The 21,364-nt window shown below is 44.9% G+C and overlaps 1 protein-coding gene across 1 annotated transcript in view; it reads left to right on the top strand.

The window, feature by feature from the left end:
* The first annotated feature begins 14,082 nt into the window (after positions 1-14,082).
* The window catches only part of SKAP1 (src kinase associated phosphoprotein 1), a 255,673-nt gene continuing 248,391 nt past the window's right edge, over positions 14,083-21,364 (top strand). The window contains exon 1 of the mRNA XM_008530765.2: positions 14,083-14,522. Coding sequence (XP_008528987.1) covers positions 14,474-14,522 — 49 coding nt within the window. The 5' untranslated portion in view covers positions 14,083-14,473. The remainder of the gene's footprint in view (positions 14,523-21,364) is intronic.

Raw genomic sequence — 21,364 nt, 5'->3', positions numbered from 1 at the left:
GCGTGGCCTGATGAGCAGGGCCATGTCCACACCCAGGGGCTGAACTGGCGAAACCCTGAGCCACCGAAGCGAGCCCAGGAACTTAACCGCTCAGCTACGGGAATGGCCTCCTCTGCCAGTACTTTCTACGTCTCTAAAAAATAAAAAAATAAATAAAAATAAAATGTTTGCTTTAGAATCCATGTATCTTTGTTACTTTCCTCACTTTGACAACTGTCCTGGGTGTTATTGAAGGGACTGTCCTCATTCTTAGGAAATACTATTGAAGCATTTTGGGGAAAAGGAGCAAGATGTCTGCAACTTACTCTCACATGGTTTGGAAAATATATATAAATTTACATAAATAGAAAATAATAAAGCTGATGTGGCAAAAGCTAACAATTGATGATTCTAGGTAAATGATGTACAAGAGTTCTAGGCACTATGATAACTTTTCTGTAAGTCTGAAATTAATTCAAAATAAAAAGTATTAAAAAACCCAACAAACTTACCTTGCAGGACTACGTGTGGACCAGGAATACAGTGGTGAGCAAGACAGGAAAGGCCCGGACCCTCAAGGAGCTTGCAGTTGGGAGGGGAAGACAGGTGGTGGGCAAGTTATTACAGATGGGACGTGAGTTTTGAATGGCAGGTCTTAAATGCTACAGGAATGTGCGAGAGGGAAGCCAAGGGTGGTTACCAGAAGAAACTAAGTTGAGATGACACATGAGTAGGGGTTAGCTGAATGAGAGGTAGGGGGAAGAGCATTGCAGAGAGAGGGAACAGCACATGTGAAAAAGTGAAAATGGGAGAAGGTGTGGCCCATTGAGAAACTGAAAGAAGTCCTCTGCTGAAGATGACAGAGAGTAAAGGGACCGTGCAGGAGCTGGGGCAGGGTGACAAGCAGGCGGTCAGGCGTGGTGGTGGTGGTGGTGTGAGTAGGGGTGATTATTAGCCATATTGAGAGATTAGGAAGCATAATATTGGAAAGCTACTAAGGTTTTAATTATGGGAGGGACATGAGCAGATTTTTTTCTTTTAAGGATATCACTGGCTATAAGATGGAAAATAGGTTGATGGGGTATAAGACTAGAGGGCTGCAAGGTGAGAGGTGATGAGGGCTTGGACGAGGATAGTGGCAGCAGGGCTGGAGAGAAGTGGGCAGTCTGAAAGATACTTAGCAGATAGAATTCGGAAAAGGGAGAAAGAGGAATGAATGACTCCCGGGTTTCCAGATTGGGCAACTGGATTATCCATGGTACATTTACTGACTTAGGGAAGATGGAAGGAGAGGGAGGGTTGGCTAAGAGGGGCGAGTTGTTATTTCTGTGGAATCTGGGTCCACCCTGCACATTTCACAACCAAAAATATAGTATATCGCATAGCAGAGTCCCAGTCAGACTGGAACTAAGTTTCCAGCGAGTGACATAGGGTCTAAACTTCCTGACCACATCTCTGATTTTCAAGGGCCCAGAATCCTGTAAGATAATTTGTACCTTTTCTATAATGATTTAGGCATATCCAGCTGGATCTGAAGGATAGAGGGTGTGATGGATAGATTGCTTTTTCTGTTCAACAACTTTGCCTACTTCTAGCAACAGCAATCCATGTTGCCTAGGAATTTCTTCTCTCCTTCGTTTCCACCCATTTGGTTTCTGTAGGAGCTGCTATGTTCTTATGTGACTCTGCCCCCAGGACCACAACTGACCCGAGTTGGGCCAATGAGAGCCTGCCCTGTGGCCTGAAAAACAATGGAATCCAGGGACTCAAAGACCAGTTGCATTTAAGGCCTAGTTATATTCCTACCCTTCCATCTTCAATTATTCAACCCTTCCTTGGAATCTTGGTGACAATTAATTTCTCTTTTTGCCTAAGACCATTTGATTTGGGTTTCTATCTCATACATCCAAGTCTTGATTAATACCAGGGGCCCTTAAAGAAGTCAGGTTGTTGGAAAGACAATAAGAGGGTTGAGAGAAAGAAAATCACAAAAGTAAGGATGGAGTCTGCAGATGGGCCAGACTCAGTGACAAAGTTTGAGCGGAAGGCAGAATGTGGTCATTCTATGCCCTCCTGACCCAGCCCCTGGGGTTACTGAAGTCTCTGTTAGGTGAAGGGAAAGCAATGCCACCCCTCATGGGCAGCAAAGCAAAAGTAGACACTTTCAAACCTGACCCAAGAGAACAAACAAGAGCCAGTGGGTTGGCAGAGGCAGAAGTGATGCAAATCTGTGCAATAACTCTGGAAATAGAAGAAGGAAGGTCTGAAATAATTGCATTTGAGAGATGGGGCTATCGATCCAGTGGACTTAGGAACAAGTTGTTAAAGTCGCCTCACCTGGTAGCACCTGGGAGCCCACACTAAACTTTTATTAGCCCAAAGAGAAGCCACTGAGGAAGCTCAGATCTGAGCCCAGCAATTAGTAAGGTTGACCAAAGATGGGCGATTCCAGAGAGCAATGATCAGAGCTCCTAGGGAAAAAACTATGAAATACGCATTGCTTGCCTTCAGATTCATTTTATTCTGCATCCTTCCCTGGTACAAAGTTCTTCAAGTTGATTCTAATATTAATATTTAATTAATTTTTTAGTATTCACCCAGGCCTGAATTATCTTGGGTAATGCTCAGTGTCCCAGACATTTCCTGCTTTCATGTCCTATCAAAATTACCTGCCTGTCTCCTATATCAGCATCTCAGGAAAGCTACTAATCTGATAAACCCATTTGTACTAATGGAATAAAGAGTGTGAATATAGCAACCTGTTAGCCCTGCCAGGTAATTCACATCTTATTTATTTATGAATTCTTACTACCCGACACTGTTCCTGGAACATACTAGGTATTCAGTTCATGTCTGCTGAAATAAAATTGATGGAGCACATTCCTGTTCATTCAAACTTTCTGGAGACAATACTTTCCTCAAAGTTAAGGCCCTCTTGGTAAGAATTTCAAGCTCTGTGGCACATCAGAGTGGGGGAGATATTTGAGGGCAGAAGGCCTTTCAACATTTCTCAAGCCACACCATGAGGTCAATTGCCCATCCTGGCTCGATATAGGATGGACCTTGGCCTGCATCTCATGGTCCACATGAAATATTAATTGAGCATTTATTTTGGGAGCCTCTGTTTTGCACTAAACATTTTTGGGTACTCAGTTAATACTCAGGCATTAAACAGGGAAGTCTTTTGGTCTCTGAAGTGCATCGCATTGTCTTATGATGCGAAGATGACATTAACACAGCATTTGTAGGTCACATGTTTGAGTCCAATCATAAGAATGAGAATATTCAACAACTACCAGGTCAAATGTTTCTTGAGGGCAGCCATATTGTCTCTACATATTTGTGTCCTAGTGCTTTGAATATAGTTGGGGCTTAATAACGTTGAATGAATGAAGGAAGGAAGGAATCCACAATGGCATTTCTAGCTCCCATTGTGACTAAAGGAATATCCAAGACCTTTTTGCACTTAAGGTTAACAGAAGTTTCAAGTAACAGAAATATTTTGTTGTTGTTTGTTTCCTTTTCCTTTTCTTGTGAAGCTGATAGGTCCACTGAGAACAAAACCTGTAACCTTGACTCCAAACAACGTTACTGGCCTGCCTCAAGTTATCCTATTAGCTGGAGTATTAACAATTTGCACTAGAAGGAGCTTTGCTGCATGTGCCAGTTCTGGTCTGAAGTCCATGGTAACCCCTGGGAGTTGAACATACCCTTGGTGTTTGCCACACTAATCATGCTAGGCTTGGGGCAAGGAAAATGAGCTATTTACGAGATGTGCATTACCACTTGAGTAGTCAAATGCTGTAAAGGGATACTGGAAAAGGCTGGGAAGTCTTTACTTTTAAAATCATGGAATTCTGGATGTTAGGGCTGGATGGAAACTTATTACCTCATTTATAGTTGAGGAAGTGGGTCTTTTAATAAAAAGAAAAGACAATCAAATTACTTGTCCTAGGTGGTTTAGTTACCAGAAGACATGATGCCAAACCAGATATTCTCTTGGAGTTCCTATACACTCAATTATTCTTTGATTTCATGATTCTGTGTTGGACACCAACCGATAAACCCACTGAACAATCAGATTCATGCTCCCTCAGTGGCCTGACAGAAACAGTGTGGTTTGGTTGGGGACAATTGTGTGGAAGCCCACAGTCCTGTCACTTAACCATTTTCTTCTCCAGAATCTTCCCTCCTTTGGCATCAGCTAACACAGGAAGTGGTAATGCTATTATCTGTAGATTCAGCCAAATCACCACTTCCTGATTCTAATGCTCAAAAACCACTTTTGAATCCTCCCCCCACTTCCCCTCTGTTTCAGTTTGAGGTTCAAAAGCATCTAGGAGGTAAATTAGTAGCCAGCTGAGCAGAGGGGGGCCCTGACACCCCTGTGGTTCTGTCGTTAATTTGCTGTAACTCAGGCACATCGCTTCTCCCCTCTGGGCTTCAGTTTTTTCCCTATAAGATACAGGGTTTCTAAAGTCTCTCCCAGCTCTGAAACTCTGAGAATCTTTGTTGAGATTCTGAAAGGACAATCTTATGGACCAGCTCCCTTTGGAAAGAAAAATGTGTCATATAGCCCTATGAATCTCTTCTTAGCCCAAAACTTGTTTTTCTCAGAGCACTATACTAGAACAGTGAAAGAAATCAGAGATGCAGAGTGACTGGTAGCTGAGTCTGCCAGCATCTCTTGTGAGTTGGCAAATAGAATCAGACGATGCCAGAGTGGAAATGGTCAGAGCAGTTCTTTGCGGAGGCTGAGTGGAGTTCAAGGAAAGAGGCTCTGGGCTCTTCCTTTGACACTGCTACATTTCTCTCTGAGCCTCTGTTTCCCATCAGTTTAGTGCAAAACTCTGGTCTCTACTCTGGGCCAGCTCAGAAGAAATTGCATCCTGGTTTTGTTTCCAAATCAGGATAGATGTGAGGAAGTCCTGCTGAGGCCCTCCAATGGCAATCCTCAAACTCTCCATTGAAAAAAGCTAGAGTGACTAGCTCTGGTGAGATAGAAAACTCACTTCCTGGTGCAGGATTCCATGCGGGTTGCAGAATTCCCACCCTTCCCCCACCCCCATTAAGCATAATTGGGTTCCATCTTCTCCTGCTGACTTTGGAAGCCCTCAGGCCTCTCTTCTCCAGGCATTTTCTCCCTTGGGGGGAGATGTTGAAAGTTGGAGGTTAAATGACTTGCCCAAAGTCACACTGTTGATGGCAGAGAAGAAATGAAAACCTCGGCCAATCTTCTGAGCCCTTAGAGTGACTCTCGTTGGACAATGCCATAGCTGCTCCTTGATTAAGGGACAGTCACATGTCCTGAGGACCCTAGGCAGGGATTCCAGGTATTGATATGACTGCCATTCCAGTTACCAGTGACCTTTTACATCCTGCAGCTGCTCAGACGGTGGAGGAGGCGGCTCTGGGGCAGAGGGGGGTTGCCATGTGCAGAGCTGTCCTGGCGAAGATAACAGGTTGTCTGTCAATGTATGAAGCCCATGTATGGCCCGGACCACAGAGCTTCCAATGGAGGAGAAATTAAACCTGTCTCACATACCAATCCCAGTGCTCTGATTACATTTACAGAGGTCATGGCCTGCATTCTGTCACCATGGAAACCTCTCATGCTGCCAGTGTGTTGTCTGTGTGTGTGGTTGATATTTAAAGGCAAAGTCACGGGCCCTGTTACTGAACCATCAGCTGCCAGGGGCAATCGCTCTCCTTCACCAGCCTGAGTCCTGGTGCTTCATCCCAGAGATAAGAGGAAGGGGAAGAGATGGAGAAAAGGGCCCCCTGTCGCTAGCAGGCAGGTCTTTTTAGTTGAACCAGGTTTGCAGGGAGGAGGGCTCTGGGGTGGAGGTGCTAGGATAGCAGATGTGGGGGATTCAAAAAGCGCCCCAACTTTGTCAGAAGACAAGCACCTTCTCATAGGCATGTGAGCCTGGTATTAAGTAGAGCCCTTCTTTCTCTGATCCCTTCTCCAACTCATGAGCACATTTCAGAGCAGCCAGACAGAGCTGGGGAAGCCCCCTCTGCCTGAGTGCCCTTGGTGGTTTCGATTTTGCACATCTGGTAGCTGTGTGAATTGTGCTGATAACAATATGGTTTATGAAGGATCCCTGCTTCTTCTAAAGACCCCACAGCACTGTCCTGGAAAAAGCTACCAGGGGAGTGACTTATCAGGAGTCCCAGGTGTTGGAAGAGGTAAATAACACCTGATTCAACAGAGTGAGAAAAGAACACAAGTGCTGACTCGGCTTGTGACCATCAATTTTTTCTTTAGTCTCAAGACAATTATTTCCACACCATTGAATGGAGTGTAGATAACACAGGCACCTTAATAAGGCTGGGAGCAGAGGCTGTTTAGAGGAGATTTTGAGCACTGTGAGCAGAAAATGAACATGAATATTCTGCAATATGCACCTTACAACTTGTCATTAAGTGGATGGCCTCAATGATGGGATGCAACAGGCTTTGATCAGAGTATTGAGCTCTGAAAAGGGAAATTCTGCATCAATAGACTCACGATGCGGAATATCACATATTACTCAATAAGATATGTCATTGTGTTGGTAGTGCATATGCTAAAAAGTACAGCAGCAGATAATAACAGCTTGAATCTCTACAAGGCACTTTGGGAATTTACAGTCAGTCCTTAGAGCTTCTCAATGTCCTTGGGGGTGGAACACGGTATATCCTGAAACTGCAACTCGGGAAATGGAGTGGATCTATTGGATTTAGTGTCTATCTTCCAAACTATGGGAAGCTCTTTGTTTTCTCCTTATGTTTTCTTTCTATTTCTCCCTTCCTTCAATTTTTCATCCAGTTTCTCATCACTTTCCTCTTTTCCTTCCTTCTTTCTTGCTAGCTTTATCCTCTGTCCATCACCCCTCCCTGTCACCCCCCCGCCCCACTTCTTTCAGGAGAGCTTAGCCCTGCTGGCAGCCCTCCAGACTAAAGAGGCTACTGACTCCTGGGGTATAATCTGCCTTCTGATTGGTTCTTTCTGGGGCCTGTATTTATAGTGGAAACTTGGTTTCTGCCACAATGAGTGAAAAGAGGAGTTAATATCTCATGCCTTCCAGAGGAGTGTTTTCCCCATGTGGTTTGGAGAACACTGCAAGTACTCCAGAATAGATAGGGCAGGGAGGAAATCTTTGGAGATGGGCAGAGAAAATCTGCAGGCTGATTATCCCGACTTGTTAGAGCCTGGTGCCAAGGAAGCCAAGGCCACCCTTTCCACCTCTTTAAAGGCAAGTTACCTTCGTAAAGAGGAAGGAATCTCATGTTGGAGATGAATGACACCCATATTTTGGCCAGTCACTCCTCAAACATATCTTTAGTGAGCAAGGAGAATCAAGTAAGAGATCATGGATGATTCAGTACATATGGTCATTGAGCACCTTCCAGATGATAGTTGTTGCAGAGAATCCAGAGATAGTAGTAATAGCCAACATGGATGAAGCACCTACCATGTTGCAGGCAGTTATAAACACAATGTATATTAGCTCTTTGAAGCCTCACAACGACCTTGAAAATACTGATAGTGTTGCCATTTTACAGGTGATGAAATTGAGGCATGGAGAAGATAAGCAGCTTGCCCAAAGTCACAGAAGCCAAGTGGCAATTTGAGCACAGGACTGTCTGACTTCAGGGTCACTATATTCTATCACCTCTTTGGTGGGATCAGGATCACATTTTGGGGTGTCTATTCTGGAACTTGGGTGAGGGGTGGCATGGGATGGTGGGGAAACTGGATGCTGGAGGCTGGATTGGAAACCACTTCAATAACACTTCTCAACAAAGATAATGAGAACCCAGCCCAGAGTGGTGACACTCAGGATGCAAAGGAGGGTACAAATCGAAAGCCATTGCAAGGAAGTAAGACTGGCAGGCTTGGTGGATGTTTGGAATGGGGATAAGGAGTGGTCCAAGATGAATCCTACATTTTGAGTTTGGAACACTGGAGAACAGCAATTCCTTTATAACTGCTACAATTTATTTAGCATATACTATATATTATATACATATGCCATCTCATTTAAGCCTCACAATTATCTTCTAAGATAAGGATTCTGAGCTCCAATTTACAGATGAAGATACTGAGGTTCATAGAGTTCTGTCCAGAGTCTTAGAGCTGGTAGGCTGCTGAGCCAGAATTGGGACTCACGTCTTTTTGCCTCATAAGCTTGTGCCCTTTTCACTGAGTTTTGTTGCCATTACAAAGATTAAGGGGAGAGGAAATAGCAAATTTATGGAACCGTTCAGTTATCCAGGTGGAAATGTGGGACAGAAGTACAAATTTGAAAAGTAATCTGCATGAAGGGGAAAGTTGGAGTGGTGGGAGAATGAAACCACTAGGGGCTCAGACAGCAAGGAGAGAAATGAGGGGGGGGGAGGCAGGGAGGAGAAAGGCAGAACACCTGTGACTAGAAGGCGAAATGAAAAGAGCCAAAAGAGAAAGCAGAGAATTAAAAGCTAAGAAGGATAGAAGAAGACCAGGCTAGGGCAGTGCCAAGGAAGCGGAGTGCCCAAAGCAAGAGCAAGTGGCCAGCGCCACTCAATGCTGCCGAGAGAGGCTGGTCAAGACTGAGAAGAGTTGAGAAGGAAGGAGGGCGTTGATGCACTTGGGAGAGAGTCACTTCGATGGTGCAAAGATAGGCAGGCAAGGAGAAAGGACTGAGAAGAAAGGATGTGAGCTGATGGGGGAAAGAAAGGAGCAGAAAGGATGAGGTTTGGAGAAGGTAGTGAGGTTGAAGGAAGGTTTTTGCTTGTCTGCTTTGTTTCTAAGATAGAGGAGACCAGGAATATTAGCAGAGGGAAAGACTGAAGGTGAAAAAGAATGTGGGACTGCAGATCTAAAAGGTGGTGGGAGAGGGTGGGATCATGAATTCTAGTGGAAGAATGAGAGGAGGGAGAATTCATCCTTTAGAAAAGACAGGAAAGCAAAGCCTGAAGGCAATGCAACAAGGACTAACAGTGCTGTCTTGTATAGTCATGTGCCACATAATGATGTTTTGGTCAAGGATGGACCGCGTATATGACGGTGGTCCCATAAGATTAGTACCACATAGCCTAGGTGTGGAGTAGGCTATACCATCTAGGTTTGTGTCAGTACACTCCATGAAGTTTGCACAATGACAAATCGCCTAACAACGCATTTCTCAGAAGGTATCCCCACTGTTAAGCAACACATCACTGTATGTGAAAGAGAGTGTGGTTTATGCTGGTAGAAAATGCTGCTGGAAGGGAAGCCCAAGGATGTTGAGAACAGACATTTAGACAGGAAAATACCAAAATGGACACTGACACAATTCTGAAGGAAAGGACAGAACGTATTTTGGGGACCTATAGATCGTTATATATAGGATGACCACTAGGGTAAAGATATTTTTACCCACTTTCTTGCACTGAAATAATCAGCCATTGCTGGTGTTATGTCTGACTCCAGGTAGTGCCTCTGTTGGTATTTGTGAACACGGTGATTGTGATTATGACTGGTGATTGTGGTCAGATACATCAGTTCCTCTGAGTGTGAGTATTCTCGCAAGCATGTGAGCACCTGTGTTGTGCAGACCAGAACTTTCTATCAGATTCTAAATAACTGCCCCTTCTCTCACCTTGAATCACCCTGCCCCAACCCTGAATTCTAAGACCTGTAGTAAAGTGAGGGAGAAGAAAAGGCAGAAAGGAAGGAAGGGGCGTAGGGAGCTTAAAACTTTGCCTTTTGAAATAACAGATCAGAGAAGCCAAAGACAGTCAGTTCAACCTTAGAAAATTGATATCCTTCTATTATTTACCTCTAATCTTCTTAATCCCCCCCAAAAGAAATAGTTACTCCTTCTATATAGTTTTCCAAAGTTATCATGTCTGCAAACATCTAGCCTTTAAAATGGGCCTCGGCCCCACCTGCCTCCCCTGCAGATGAGCCCCGCAGACTGCCTGCACATCTCAAGGAGAGTGCACAGCCTCATCTGGCTGCGGCTGACACACTCTGCGTGCCCCCCACCCCCACCTCCGCTTCCACTTCCCAAGAGAACCAATCAAAGACAGAGAATGTCAGAGTCAGCAACCTCTCCGGTCTTTAGGGTCTCTGCTGGGCTCAGCAGCGTCCATGGGGGATGTCTAACGTGGCCTAAGGGATAGGCAAAGAAGGCACACACAAAAAAGTGATTGGAGAATATAGGGAAAAAATAATAAGGGGAGTGATACGAAGATGAGATAAAGAACAAAGAAAGAAATTTACTATTACAATGGAGGGGACCAAAAATGACTGCTTCACAGAGCTGCTCAGTGATCCCTGGACTGAAGTGACCCATCTCAGGTGTTCAGGTCTATGAGAGCTTTGGCCCAGCGCTGCAAAACAAGGAATCCAATGCCGTGCAGCCCCTGGTGAGCAGGCTGGCCCTGGGCAGAGCACTGGGTCTGTTTCTCATCTTGAATTGGATCACCTTGAAGATTCTTTAGAGTTTTAATAATCCCTCGTTCTGTTCTGAGCCTGTGCCTCACTGAGAACCTGCTTTGGGAATGTTCCCTGATGTGATATGAGAACCTGCTCATTTGGTTGTATGTATCAGCGCAGAGAATCTAGGCATGTGAGCTGAAAGGGGAGACCATCGAAGTGCATTTGTGTGAGAGTGTGTATAATGGGACCTTCCTAAGTTTTAGCTAATTAGTAAGAGCAAGGCTTCTGGCAAGCTGTGGAAACCCTGCATTTAAGGCCACTGAAGTGATGCACCCAAGTGAGAAACTTTATCTGTCTCCTCTGTCTCAGGGGTGGCATGAGGCTTGCTTGCCAGAGCCTTGCAAAGCACGCAGTAAGCCTGGTTCTTGGCATCGGCGGGACGCCTCATCTCTCCTTCCACAGCCCTTAATGAAGTGTGCAGCTCTTGTCCTCATTAGGCCCCAGCATCGTCAATAAAAGAGTCAATAAACCCGGTTGATGGGGTTGGGACCGAGGGGCTGAGATGCAGCGGCCGCACATCCACAGGGCAGACGTCAGCTCTGCCGCATGTCGTGACCTAGCATCCAGAGATCAATAACCACCTCGCAATAAAGCCCCAGAGCCTGCCCTCCACAGCCTCCTCTCCAGACCGACTGCATCCACAGTGCAGCAGTGCCAGCCGGCTCCTGCTTTGCCTGCAGTTGTTCCCACCCCATGACATTCTGGGTGCCAGATGCTTTTGTTTCTTCCTGATGGAGCCCTCTGGACACCCCATGGATGCATATTTAGTGAGTGCCCACCTGGCACGAGAACATGAGGTGACATCTCCAAGTGGCCCAGAGGCTGGCATGGGCCCTGTTTCTGTGTCTGCTGTCTGCTGACAGCGTGCGAGGGGCCCCGGTGGACCAGGCGGTATATTTTCCGCATGTTGTGCTGCAGGACTCCATTCCTCACTGCTCTGCATCTCTTTTGATACCCTTATCTTATCTAATTACAAGGAATTTCAGATTAATTTCATGGCCTCTGCTCCAAAGGACCTCTTATCTGTGAGGGCCTTGTATTTTAACCTTGTCATTCTTTTGTTGTTTGTCTTTAAGGGGCAGGCCACTAAGAAGGGGATGCTAAGATCTTGCTGGAATTGGGGGGAGGGGGAGGGGAAGAAGAGAGAGGCAGACAGACCTGGGATTTGTGTATTCTGCTCCATCCCCCTGCCTGTGTGCAGAGACAGCTGGCTGCTTACTTCCGTGACAGCCACATGGTACCCAGCCACACAGAACAGGACCTGAGCAGGGACTCGTCTGCTGCCAACCTCTCCAGATCCCTTTGATATTTCCGACAGAGCAGTAAAGGACTCTCGACTATCACATTTTGCCTTGCCTCTCTCCACCTCCTCTAAGACTCCTCCGTGTGGTTTCCATGGCTACCCCCAATCAGATTTGGCTTCCTGCGAAATTGGATTTCAAAGAAGGACAAGGCTTCAAAGGAATTTGTCCATTTAACAGAATGTCATTAGGAGTGAGGTTGACTGCTGAACCAGGGTCCTCAGATGATTAAGGAGGGGCTGCGCTCATGTGCGGAGGCAGGTTTCTATCTGCAACGAGGAAGCTTGATGCAACATGACAATGCCGTATTGAAATCTGCCAGTCACCCACTGCACACTACCCAACTCTGTACCTCCTTCTACCTCCGCCTCTCTAAACCCCACAATGGATGTAGAATACCTATGCCGCCAGCTTCCGCTGCTTCCCTCACTATACGTAAGCTATGACAGGCAGTGAGGCCTGAGAGGATGTGCAATTACCTGGGTTTATTGGTCTTTATCAAACAACTCATTAGCTTGTAGCCTATGTTAGCGTCTCACAAATATCCTTGAAGAAGATTATCAAATTCCTTCCACTGCTGAGAGGGAACGCAAGGCATAAGTGCTGGGGTTACATATAGGACACCTGGCCCCCCTGCTGCTTTTCAGAACAATTAGATTTACAGAAAAGTTGTGATGATGGTACAGAGAGTTCCCATGTATCCTCTCATTTTTTTTTAACCCATGCCCTAAGTATTCAAAAAGGACTCCAGAGCAGCTACAATTTTATAGAAGCAGCAGTGTGTCTGGTAAAAAAAATGCCCCCAGTGGGGCACCAGTATTACTCCGGAGCCTGGAGGAGGCAGCCTGGCCACTGTCAACTTTCCTAGGGCAAGAAGGAGTCGTAGCGGGAGCCAGAGTCCCCAGAAACTCCTGCCAACTTCTGTCCCCTCACTCCCACCTCAATTTGCTGCAGCTCGTGGGTGGGTCACGGGAGCCTGAAACCAAGGCACCATTCCTCTTCAGATCACAGGGTGCAGACTTGTAAGGATGGCTCAAAGCCACTATACCCCTTAAAGGATCGAGCCCTCAACCCTGAGACTGTATCTCTGGAGGGGAAACTATGCCGGGAGACAGGCACTGTTACCAGGAGTCTTTCTGGACAGTTTCTCTTTGCTGCTCCTGTCCCCTTATCCATCGTTATTTCCCCCGTGGCTGCTGTGAAACCACTTCCCCCATCTTCCCGGTGTCCTCTGTCTTACCACTCCCAATCCTTCCCACATATTCTGCAGGCAGAGTCTGATAACAGAAGCTCCATTTTTTTTACAAAGAAGGAAAACGGTAGAGGTGAAGTGAGATGTGCAAGATCACAGACTATACAGGGGCTCAGGTTAGGTCACTCCCCAGTTCAGGATTTGTCAATGGCTCCCCAGTGCCCACTCAATTGAGTTCAAAATCTTCATTCTGAATTTCAAGTCCCTTCACAAAAGAGCTTCAATTTTTCTTGACAATCGTAATTTCCTTACACCATCCAGGAAAAGAGGGTTCTGAGCTGTTCCTCAAGTGGGAGAGGCTTTTCCATCTTTGTTTACTCTGGTCCTTCCACCTGGAAAGCTCTCCTGCCCCTTGAAAGTCTGGCGTTCAGAGCCCATCTCAAATGCCGCACGCACCATTAAAGTCACTACACCGGCCCCTCCCTCCTTTTCTTATATTCATCTCCCTCCTTTCACCGTCAATGGCACCTCATACCGTCTTCACAGCACTTGGCCCATTGTATTTTTTTAAAAAGTAAACTCTTTATTTTGAGATCACTGTAGACTCACGGAAGTTATGAGAAATAACACGGAGCGATCTAGTCTACCTTTACCCAGTTTCCCCCAACGGTAACATCCTGCAATATGGCGGCTCCGTATCACAAGCAGGACGTTGACCCCTACTGTACTTGGAATGAGGGAGAGATCCTTTCTGCGATCTTGTCCTTCACTTTGCTCCCTTTGCCGGCTCTTAGAGGGAAAGGGCTCCGTTGCCCTCTCCTCGGCTTTCTCCCCAGGTGACCCCTTCCTTTCCTCCCATCCCCTCAGCCTTAGGGAGGAAGGGACACTTGGGCTTCCTGTGTCCATTGCAGCCATGCCGCTCTGATTCTCCCCAGTGTTGGTGGGTTTATATTATTTGCTGGGATTTGTGGTCATTCCCTTTAAACCTCGTGGTTTGCCTGAGAGCGCGAACGTCCTGCCCTGGTTTTCCGGACGTGGACGTGCGAATGGATCGGGGATCGAGCGCTGCAGTGCTGGGCAGGGACTAACCTCGTCGTCGGATTCTACCTCCTCGCGCCCCGCTTCGGGCACCACGGTGGCTTTTAAACCCGCCCCTTGAGGCCGACTGTCCAGTGCTTAGGATGCGAAGTCTCCAAGAGACGAGGTTCCTTTGAGTCGCGTGAAGTCTTTTGTTTTGGTGGGGGCTTCTGGAGGGGCACAGCATTGGCCCTGCGTGATGCGGCGCCCCCTCTCCCCAATCTTTGTCCCTCTGGGCACCGGCGCGAGTGGTGCGTGCACAGGTGCCCCCCACGCCCCGGGCGCCCCCCGCCCGCCGCGCGCGCCACTTCCTGAGCGCGCGCCGCCCTGCGGCTCGGCCCGGCGGCGGCGGCGACAGAGGTACAGGTGCCTCCGCCGTGCAAGCCGCCGCCTCGCCGCCCGCCCGCCTCGGCCCCAGGCCTTCACGGCCCGCTCCCGCCTCCCACTCCGGCCGCCCCAGCGCCCCGCCACATGCAGGCCGCCGCCGCCCTCCCGGAGGAGATCTGTTGGCTCCTGCAAGGTAACGCCCGGCCCGGCCCGGCCCCCCGACCCTGCGGTCGGTCGCCAAGTGCAGAGCCGAAGGAGGACGGGGGAGACGCCAGGGGCTCCCGAGGCCAGCTCTCTTTTCAGCTCCATCTCTCACCAACTTCTAGCGCCTCAAGGCTTCTAGAGTCTTCTACCCTGCAAAGCCAGGCTTTCATCCTCCCGCCTCGGGGTCCCTTTCACTCCCCGCAGTTCCACGTTTTCTTTTCCCTGAAGGCGTCTCCAGTTAACCTCCCGGGCTTCTAAGCAACTTCAGGCCCGGTTCATGGTCCCCTCTGCCACCTCGCTGGTCCACCTGTCCCTTTTTCCTCCGGACTCCCCCTAGGTCTGTAGGTTTTCGCCCTCCTCCCTCCCCGACCCTCACCCCGCCACCTCTCACTGGAGACCCTCACCTTCCTGCTTCTCAAGGGGCTGCGAGGGGCTCGTGGCATCCTGGGGGCCGGGGCCTGGGGTTAGCGTGAGTTGTCGTCAGCGCGGAAACCCCAGGCCTCCCTTCACCAGCCGGAAGACTTCTAGGGTCTTGCTATCCACCCAGGGCAGGCTGATGCTCAGTATTAGGTTTCTTCATTTTCTAGAAGTGCCCCCACTGTGATGTGTTCCCCTTCAAATTACAGTGCCTAAGCAATCCTTTTAAGAGTTAAGGCCGTGCTCACGAACACTCAACACATACTTCTAACACTCCAAAGAGACTTCGTGCTAATGGGCACTATCATCTGCTCGGTTCACACTTTTTCTGGAGAAGGTAACTGGCTTTCCTGTAAGTGACCTTCCGGGAAGGACAGAGGCCTGGAGTCTGTGCTTGCATAAGGGTCCCAGGAGGAAGCTGCTCAGAATTAAGCCTTTTGGCGTCTAAGTGACATTTTTGACACATATTTAACAGATGGCCTGCTTTGGGCAGGTCATACTTTTGGCAAGCAGTATTTTTTTTTTCCAATTTCTCTCAATTTAATTGGTTTTATATCTCCATTACCTTGTTATCTTGGTATAAATGCCTCCTAATCAGCTATTTGGCAAGTCCTTTTGGTCTGTTTGTAGCACTGCTTCCATTCTGGATTGCTTCTATGTAAAAGCTGTCAACTAGGTATTTCTTTTGAGATGAAGTTTCCAGAATCCATTTTACTTATGGTCTCACTAAATCTAAACTTTGAGAGGAGGAAAGTATTCGCAGGGCAAAGGAGCATCTTCTGGGTGTCTAGGAAGAGGCAATCCAGCTTTTCCTTCTGCTGTCAGTTCAATATTTGATGTGTAAAGAGAGGCTATAAGTGTCTGGTTTCCAGGAGAGAAGGAACTGGAAAAAAAGTTTAATTCTGCCCTTGCATTTAAAGATATAAAGTGATTCTTTTTATTGGTATCTGTCATTTGATGAGAGGTAACCTGTTTTACAAGCTTGTTAAACTATATACCGTGTTGTGTGCAGCCCTGGTAGAAAATTCCTTTTTATTTTCAGAGGCTTGCAATGAAATCCACTCCTTCAACATTTTTGATGTCAGTTCTTTATTGTTCAAAACTGACACTTTGGTAAACAACTCATTTCTGCACCTGCCACCTTCCTTTAACTTAGATTATTTTCTTGTTAGCTGACTGTTTTTAATTGAAGTCTTCAGATCTCCTTCTAAAGCACAACCTTTGTTTGTTGACAAGTGGAGCAGGGTATGAATGGAGATTAATTGCGTGTCACATAGTTCTGTATCAAACTTGCTGTGTCTTAACAATCTCTGTAGGTGCTTGGGTCTTTAAAATATATGGAGGAGTCTGAGATTAAACTTTAAGGAGCTTTGTTGGTTAATGTATTTCTTTAAGGCCTTTTTTTAAAGTTTGCAGTTCGAATGAATCTGAAGTAGAGGAAAAAATGTAAAACTGGGGTTCAATCAATAATTCTATTGAAAAATGTTTGAAGAATATGTTTTTGAAAGGTTTATGTAATCCTAGCAACCTATGGGTTATAGGTTTTGTTTTTTATGGAATACAGTCTCTGGCATAGACCAGTAGAATTATTAATTGTAGTCCAAATAATTTGTGGATATTAGAAACCCATAATGGCTATCCATTTATTGTCTGTTGCTGTTTACTTGTCTTCCCCCACATACACCTTTTAAGGTTAACTGTTGACAATTAGAACATCTGTGGGTCCTGACCTCTACATCCACGCAGCGGAGGGAGTCACAGGGTGAGAGAGCCGCCACATGGCTGTGAGGGGGGGCAGTTCCCACAGTGAATTACTACTTTCATAAACTAAGACATAAGCATTTGCACAATGATTTAACACTGGCCGTCACAGCCGTAACTTAAGCATGTTTTTTATTTATAACTACGAGCATAAATGACAGGGGCATTTTTTGACATAATGTGTGTGCTTTTAAAAATAAAATATGCAAAGCATTGTGAAAGGTTTATGCCAAAATTTTGCATAATGAAGAAAGGAACAGAAATTCTGAAGGTCTAAAATTAATTTTGTTTAGGGATAAATTTTTAAACATTTGAACATGGTGTATTTGACCCAGAAACCCCATTTCTAGGAATCTGTGTTACTGAAATTAAAGGACATGAAGTATGTGTACAAGGCTCCCTCCTAAATGTGCATGAGTTGGGAAAGGTGGGGCGATAGCTGGAATGAATTATCCATCTTATGGAATACTTTGCAGCCATTAAGAAGGATGTGATGGATTATATCTATTGGCTTAGAAAGTGTCCATAACATTTTTAAGACTAAAAAGCAAGGGGCACAATAGTCTATATAATACCTCATTTTTGTTTCAAAACAAAACACCCCTCCCCCTCATATATTGTATATGTTTTTGTAAGCCTGGGAAGGAGCAAGACAGAATATACAGCAAGCTGTTAACATTGGTTTCCTTGGGAGGGGAGTGTGAGGGTGGGGGAGGGAGAAGTTATTAATTTTATTTCATACATCTTTGTGTTGTTTAAATGGTCACAATGACCATGTGATACTTTTGTAATCAGGAAAAGGCAACCAGTAAGATTATTTAAAAGAAAAAGGAACAAACAAAAGACAAATACTGCGGAAGCTTGAGGAGGTCATATACTAAAGGGCCATTAACCAGGGTTGTGATTATGTTTTTCTCTTGTTAGCTCTGGGGGTGTGTGGAAGGTGGGGACTTTTTTTTTTTTTTTTTTTGGTGCTTTCTTGGATTTTTGGCAAATGTTAAAGCAGCGAGAGGCTTCTAGAGTAACTCAGGAAACAGTTTCCTCTAATAGACTGTCAAGCTCTCCTACAGAAATAGTAACTAGTCTCCTTGATCAGCAAGTAAGTATCTTATAGATAAGTAAAATGAAGGGCATCTACTGCCTTATTGAAAGAGGAGGAAATATTCAGGTCTGTTTTCAAATAATCAGGCTTCAGAGGTAGAAGTTATCTTTTTGTTTTTGTTTTGTGATAACCATGCTGAAAACAGAAAGAGTGGAGTGCTGGCAGTTTGCATAATCTTTGCTCCACAGATACAAACATAATCAGTTTCTTCCTTGTCTTTCTGGCCCCGCTTTTGAAGTCAGAAGCACAAGAGGCAAGTATAAAGGAGATAGAATAAATGTTTCTTTGGTTCACGGTGTGTCCTGTGTGATGGAATGGGGCCTACTGACTACCCTAATAGCTAGTAGGTTCCAGCTACCTGTAAGGTACCTAAATCCTCCGTAGACTATGGATTTAAGCCAAAATAACATCCCCAGCCTGGCTGCAGTTAGTAGCAATTGCTGCGTTAATGCTGGTTCTGATAGGCCTATGGTTACTTATTTTTAAAATTCCTTGGAAAGAAGCAGTCGTCAATCATTTCCTTCCAGATTGTTCTCCAGATTTGTATTGGTCAATGCAGCCAACCATAAAATCCTCTTCAATATAGTAAAACTCCAATTCTGTGGAACTCACAGGAGTGAGTTGCTCTGGATAGCTGAGGATATTCTCTTTAAGCACTCTAACTTTTTATTGTAAACATTGGTGATCAGTCTTTTTCTAAAATGTGTTAGGAACTTTTCTCACTTCCTCAGTTATCCAGTCTGTGTTCAGAGGGCCCTCCTCTGAACACTTCTAACTCAGAGTTGTTGTAGTGAGTATCTATTGTCATACTATATGGAAATATATTAAGTTGTTTAGGGATGTTTCTGCCATAATTGCCCCTGGGCTGCTTTGTGAATGTCCCTGTGTTTTGTCTTTTTATTTTGTCGCCTTTCTCCTACTGTTAGGCCAGGCCTGTCACTTTGCACTGTTCTCGGTGTAGCTATATCCTCAATACTTCTGGAACATCAGATAATCAGGTTTGTTGGAATTAAGATATGTGTAAAAGAAGGTATGAAGGGCTCTCTTGATGAACTGGTACCCAAACCTTTAGGCATAGATTTTGTGACATGTATTTTAGCAGCTCAGAGTCTTTCTTGCTTAATTTTTGATACTGGGTCGTCTTCTAGATAGACGGGGTTACTAGTCAGTTGAATTCTGAAAGGTGAGATTTGACCATTCTTCTGCTTCTCTTTTTTGTAAGTTTTTCTGATTGTAAAAGTAATAATGCTCTTTGTAGAAAATTTAGAGGGGCCGGCCCGGTGGCCAAGTGGTTGAGTTTACGTGCTACACTTTGGTGGCCCAGGGTTTCACGGGTTCGGATCCTGGGCGCAGACATGGCACTGCTCATCAGGCCACGTTGAGGCAGTGTCCCACATGCCACAACTAGAAGGACCCACAACTAAAAGATACAACTATGTACTGGGGGGATTTGGGGAGAAAAGCAGAAAAAAAAAAGAAAATTGGCAACAGTTGTTAGCTCAGGTGCCAATCTTTAAAAAAAAAAATTAGAAAACACAATGATATACAGGCATCCATAGTTAACATTGTAAATTTCCATCTATTTCTCTCAGTTTTTATTATATACATGAACTTTAAAAGTTGGGATATATTGTGTGTATAGTTTTGTATGCTGTTTTTTCCACTTACCGTGGTCTCCTGAGCATTTTCTTAGATCATTACATTTTTTTTTCTTTTGAGTAATTTAGAAGTTACTCATCCTGGTTTTATGCCACTGGTAGTTTTACCCTTATGGCTTGGAAAAAAAAAAAAAGACCCATGTCCCTCTGATTAGCAACATTAAGAATGAAATAGTATCTTTTGGCTCTTTCCTTCTGTGTGAAATGTGAAATTGCTGATATAATTTGAGATTTTAGGATCAGAAAATTATTAATGTTTTTATCATGTGCATTATAAGAATCATTTTTTGACATTTGAATAATATTTAAAAACCATGACTCTAATAATTTTTCCTGTTTAATTTGTTCATTGCTTACTTTTTTGTACCTTGGCTTTTTCATTCTTGAACTCTTTCTCTCTCAGATGTTTAGACTGTGCTAAGGTAGCCAGTAGCCACACGTGACTGTTTAAATTTAAACTAACTAAAATTAAATGAAACAAAAAATTCAGTTCCTCAATTGCACCAGCTACATTTCAGCTGCTCAGTAGTCACAGTGGCTACTGCACTGGGCAGGGCATAAAGTCCTAGTAGATGATGATCTCGAATATAATGCCGGGTGAGTTTCTCAGGCAGGGCACTTTGATACTACACTTCCTGAGCCTCTGCAGGTTTGAGTGTGTGTCTATCTAGTTTCATATAAATTTAGCTGTGGGCATGAGGTTCTAGGGTCACACTCTTCCTCTCCCTCCCAACTCAACCTCTAGAAGTTCTCCCCTTATCTTCTGGTCTTCAGTTGTGTAGAGGAGAAGTCTGATGCCAGCCTGATACATTTCCTTTTTTCTTTTTCTTTTTTTTTGAGGAAGATTAGCCCTGAGCTAACATCTGCCACCAATCCTCCTCCTTTTTGCTGAGGAAGACTGGCCCTGAGCTAGCATTCATGCCCATCTTCCTCTACTTTATATGTGGGACGCCTGCCACAGCATGGCTTGACAAGCAATGCTCAGGTCTGCACCAGAGATCTGAACCGGCGAACCCTGGGCCACTGAAGTGGAACACGTGAACCCAACTGCTGTGCCACTGGGCCAGCCACTGATACATTTCTTTTATAATCCATTTCTCCTACCTCCTGCGTGGATGTTTATGGGGTATTTTTCTTTCCTTTCAAAAATGTCACCAGATAGTATCAAGGTCTTAGACATTCTCATAATTTTGCCTGTTGCATAGTGAACCTTTTTGATGTGTAGATGTAGGTCTTTCTTTAATTTGGAAAGTTTTCTTCTATTATCATTACTTCTGCTCCAGCTGTTTTATTCTGTCATACTGGGGTTTATATTATACATATATTGGATCACTAATCTACTCTCTATTTCATCTCTTTTGTTGTCTCATCTGTCACGGACTTTGTTATGGTTTTAAATCCAGCATTTATTTATTTAGAACAAATTTCCATGTAGTCTTTCCTCATCACTCATTATTTCATTTTCATTACATCTGCAAAGCTCTGGCTTATGGATATAATGACATTTTGGGTGTTGTTGAGAATATGATTAGAAATTTCCTAAACGTTTCTGTTCTTTAATAATAAATCTACTTCAGAGGGAGGCGTTTTCTCTAGTTCTTCAAGATGGTTTTTTCTTTTTGATCTTTAGTGTTTTCTCAGCGGTCCTGTATATTTCCTTTGGGCTAAGTTTACCTAGATTCAAATCCTGACTCTGCCACTTTCTTAGTCCCTGTTTGACTTTGCTCCTCAGTTTCTTCATCTGTAACATTGGCATAATAATAGCTCCTATCTCACAGAATTTCTATGAAGAATAAAGGGATGAATATTTGAAAAGAATTTAGAAGCGTGTCTGGCATGTATTAAACACCATGTAAATGTTCGGTAAATAAAATTTAAAATTTTTGTTCTTTG

This window comes from Equus przewalskii, chromosome 10 (assembly GCF_037783145.1).
Source record: "Equus przewalskii isolate Varuska chromosome 10, EquPr2, whole genome shotgun sequence".
In the NCBI taxonomy this organism is placed as follows: Eukaryota; Metazoa; Chordata; class Mammalia; order Perissodactyla; family Equidae; genus Equus; species Equus przewalskii.
The sequence above is the reverse complement of the archived record's forward strand: the minus strand, read 5'-3'. Positions and strand labels throughout refer to the sequence as shown.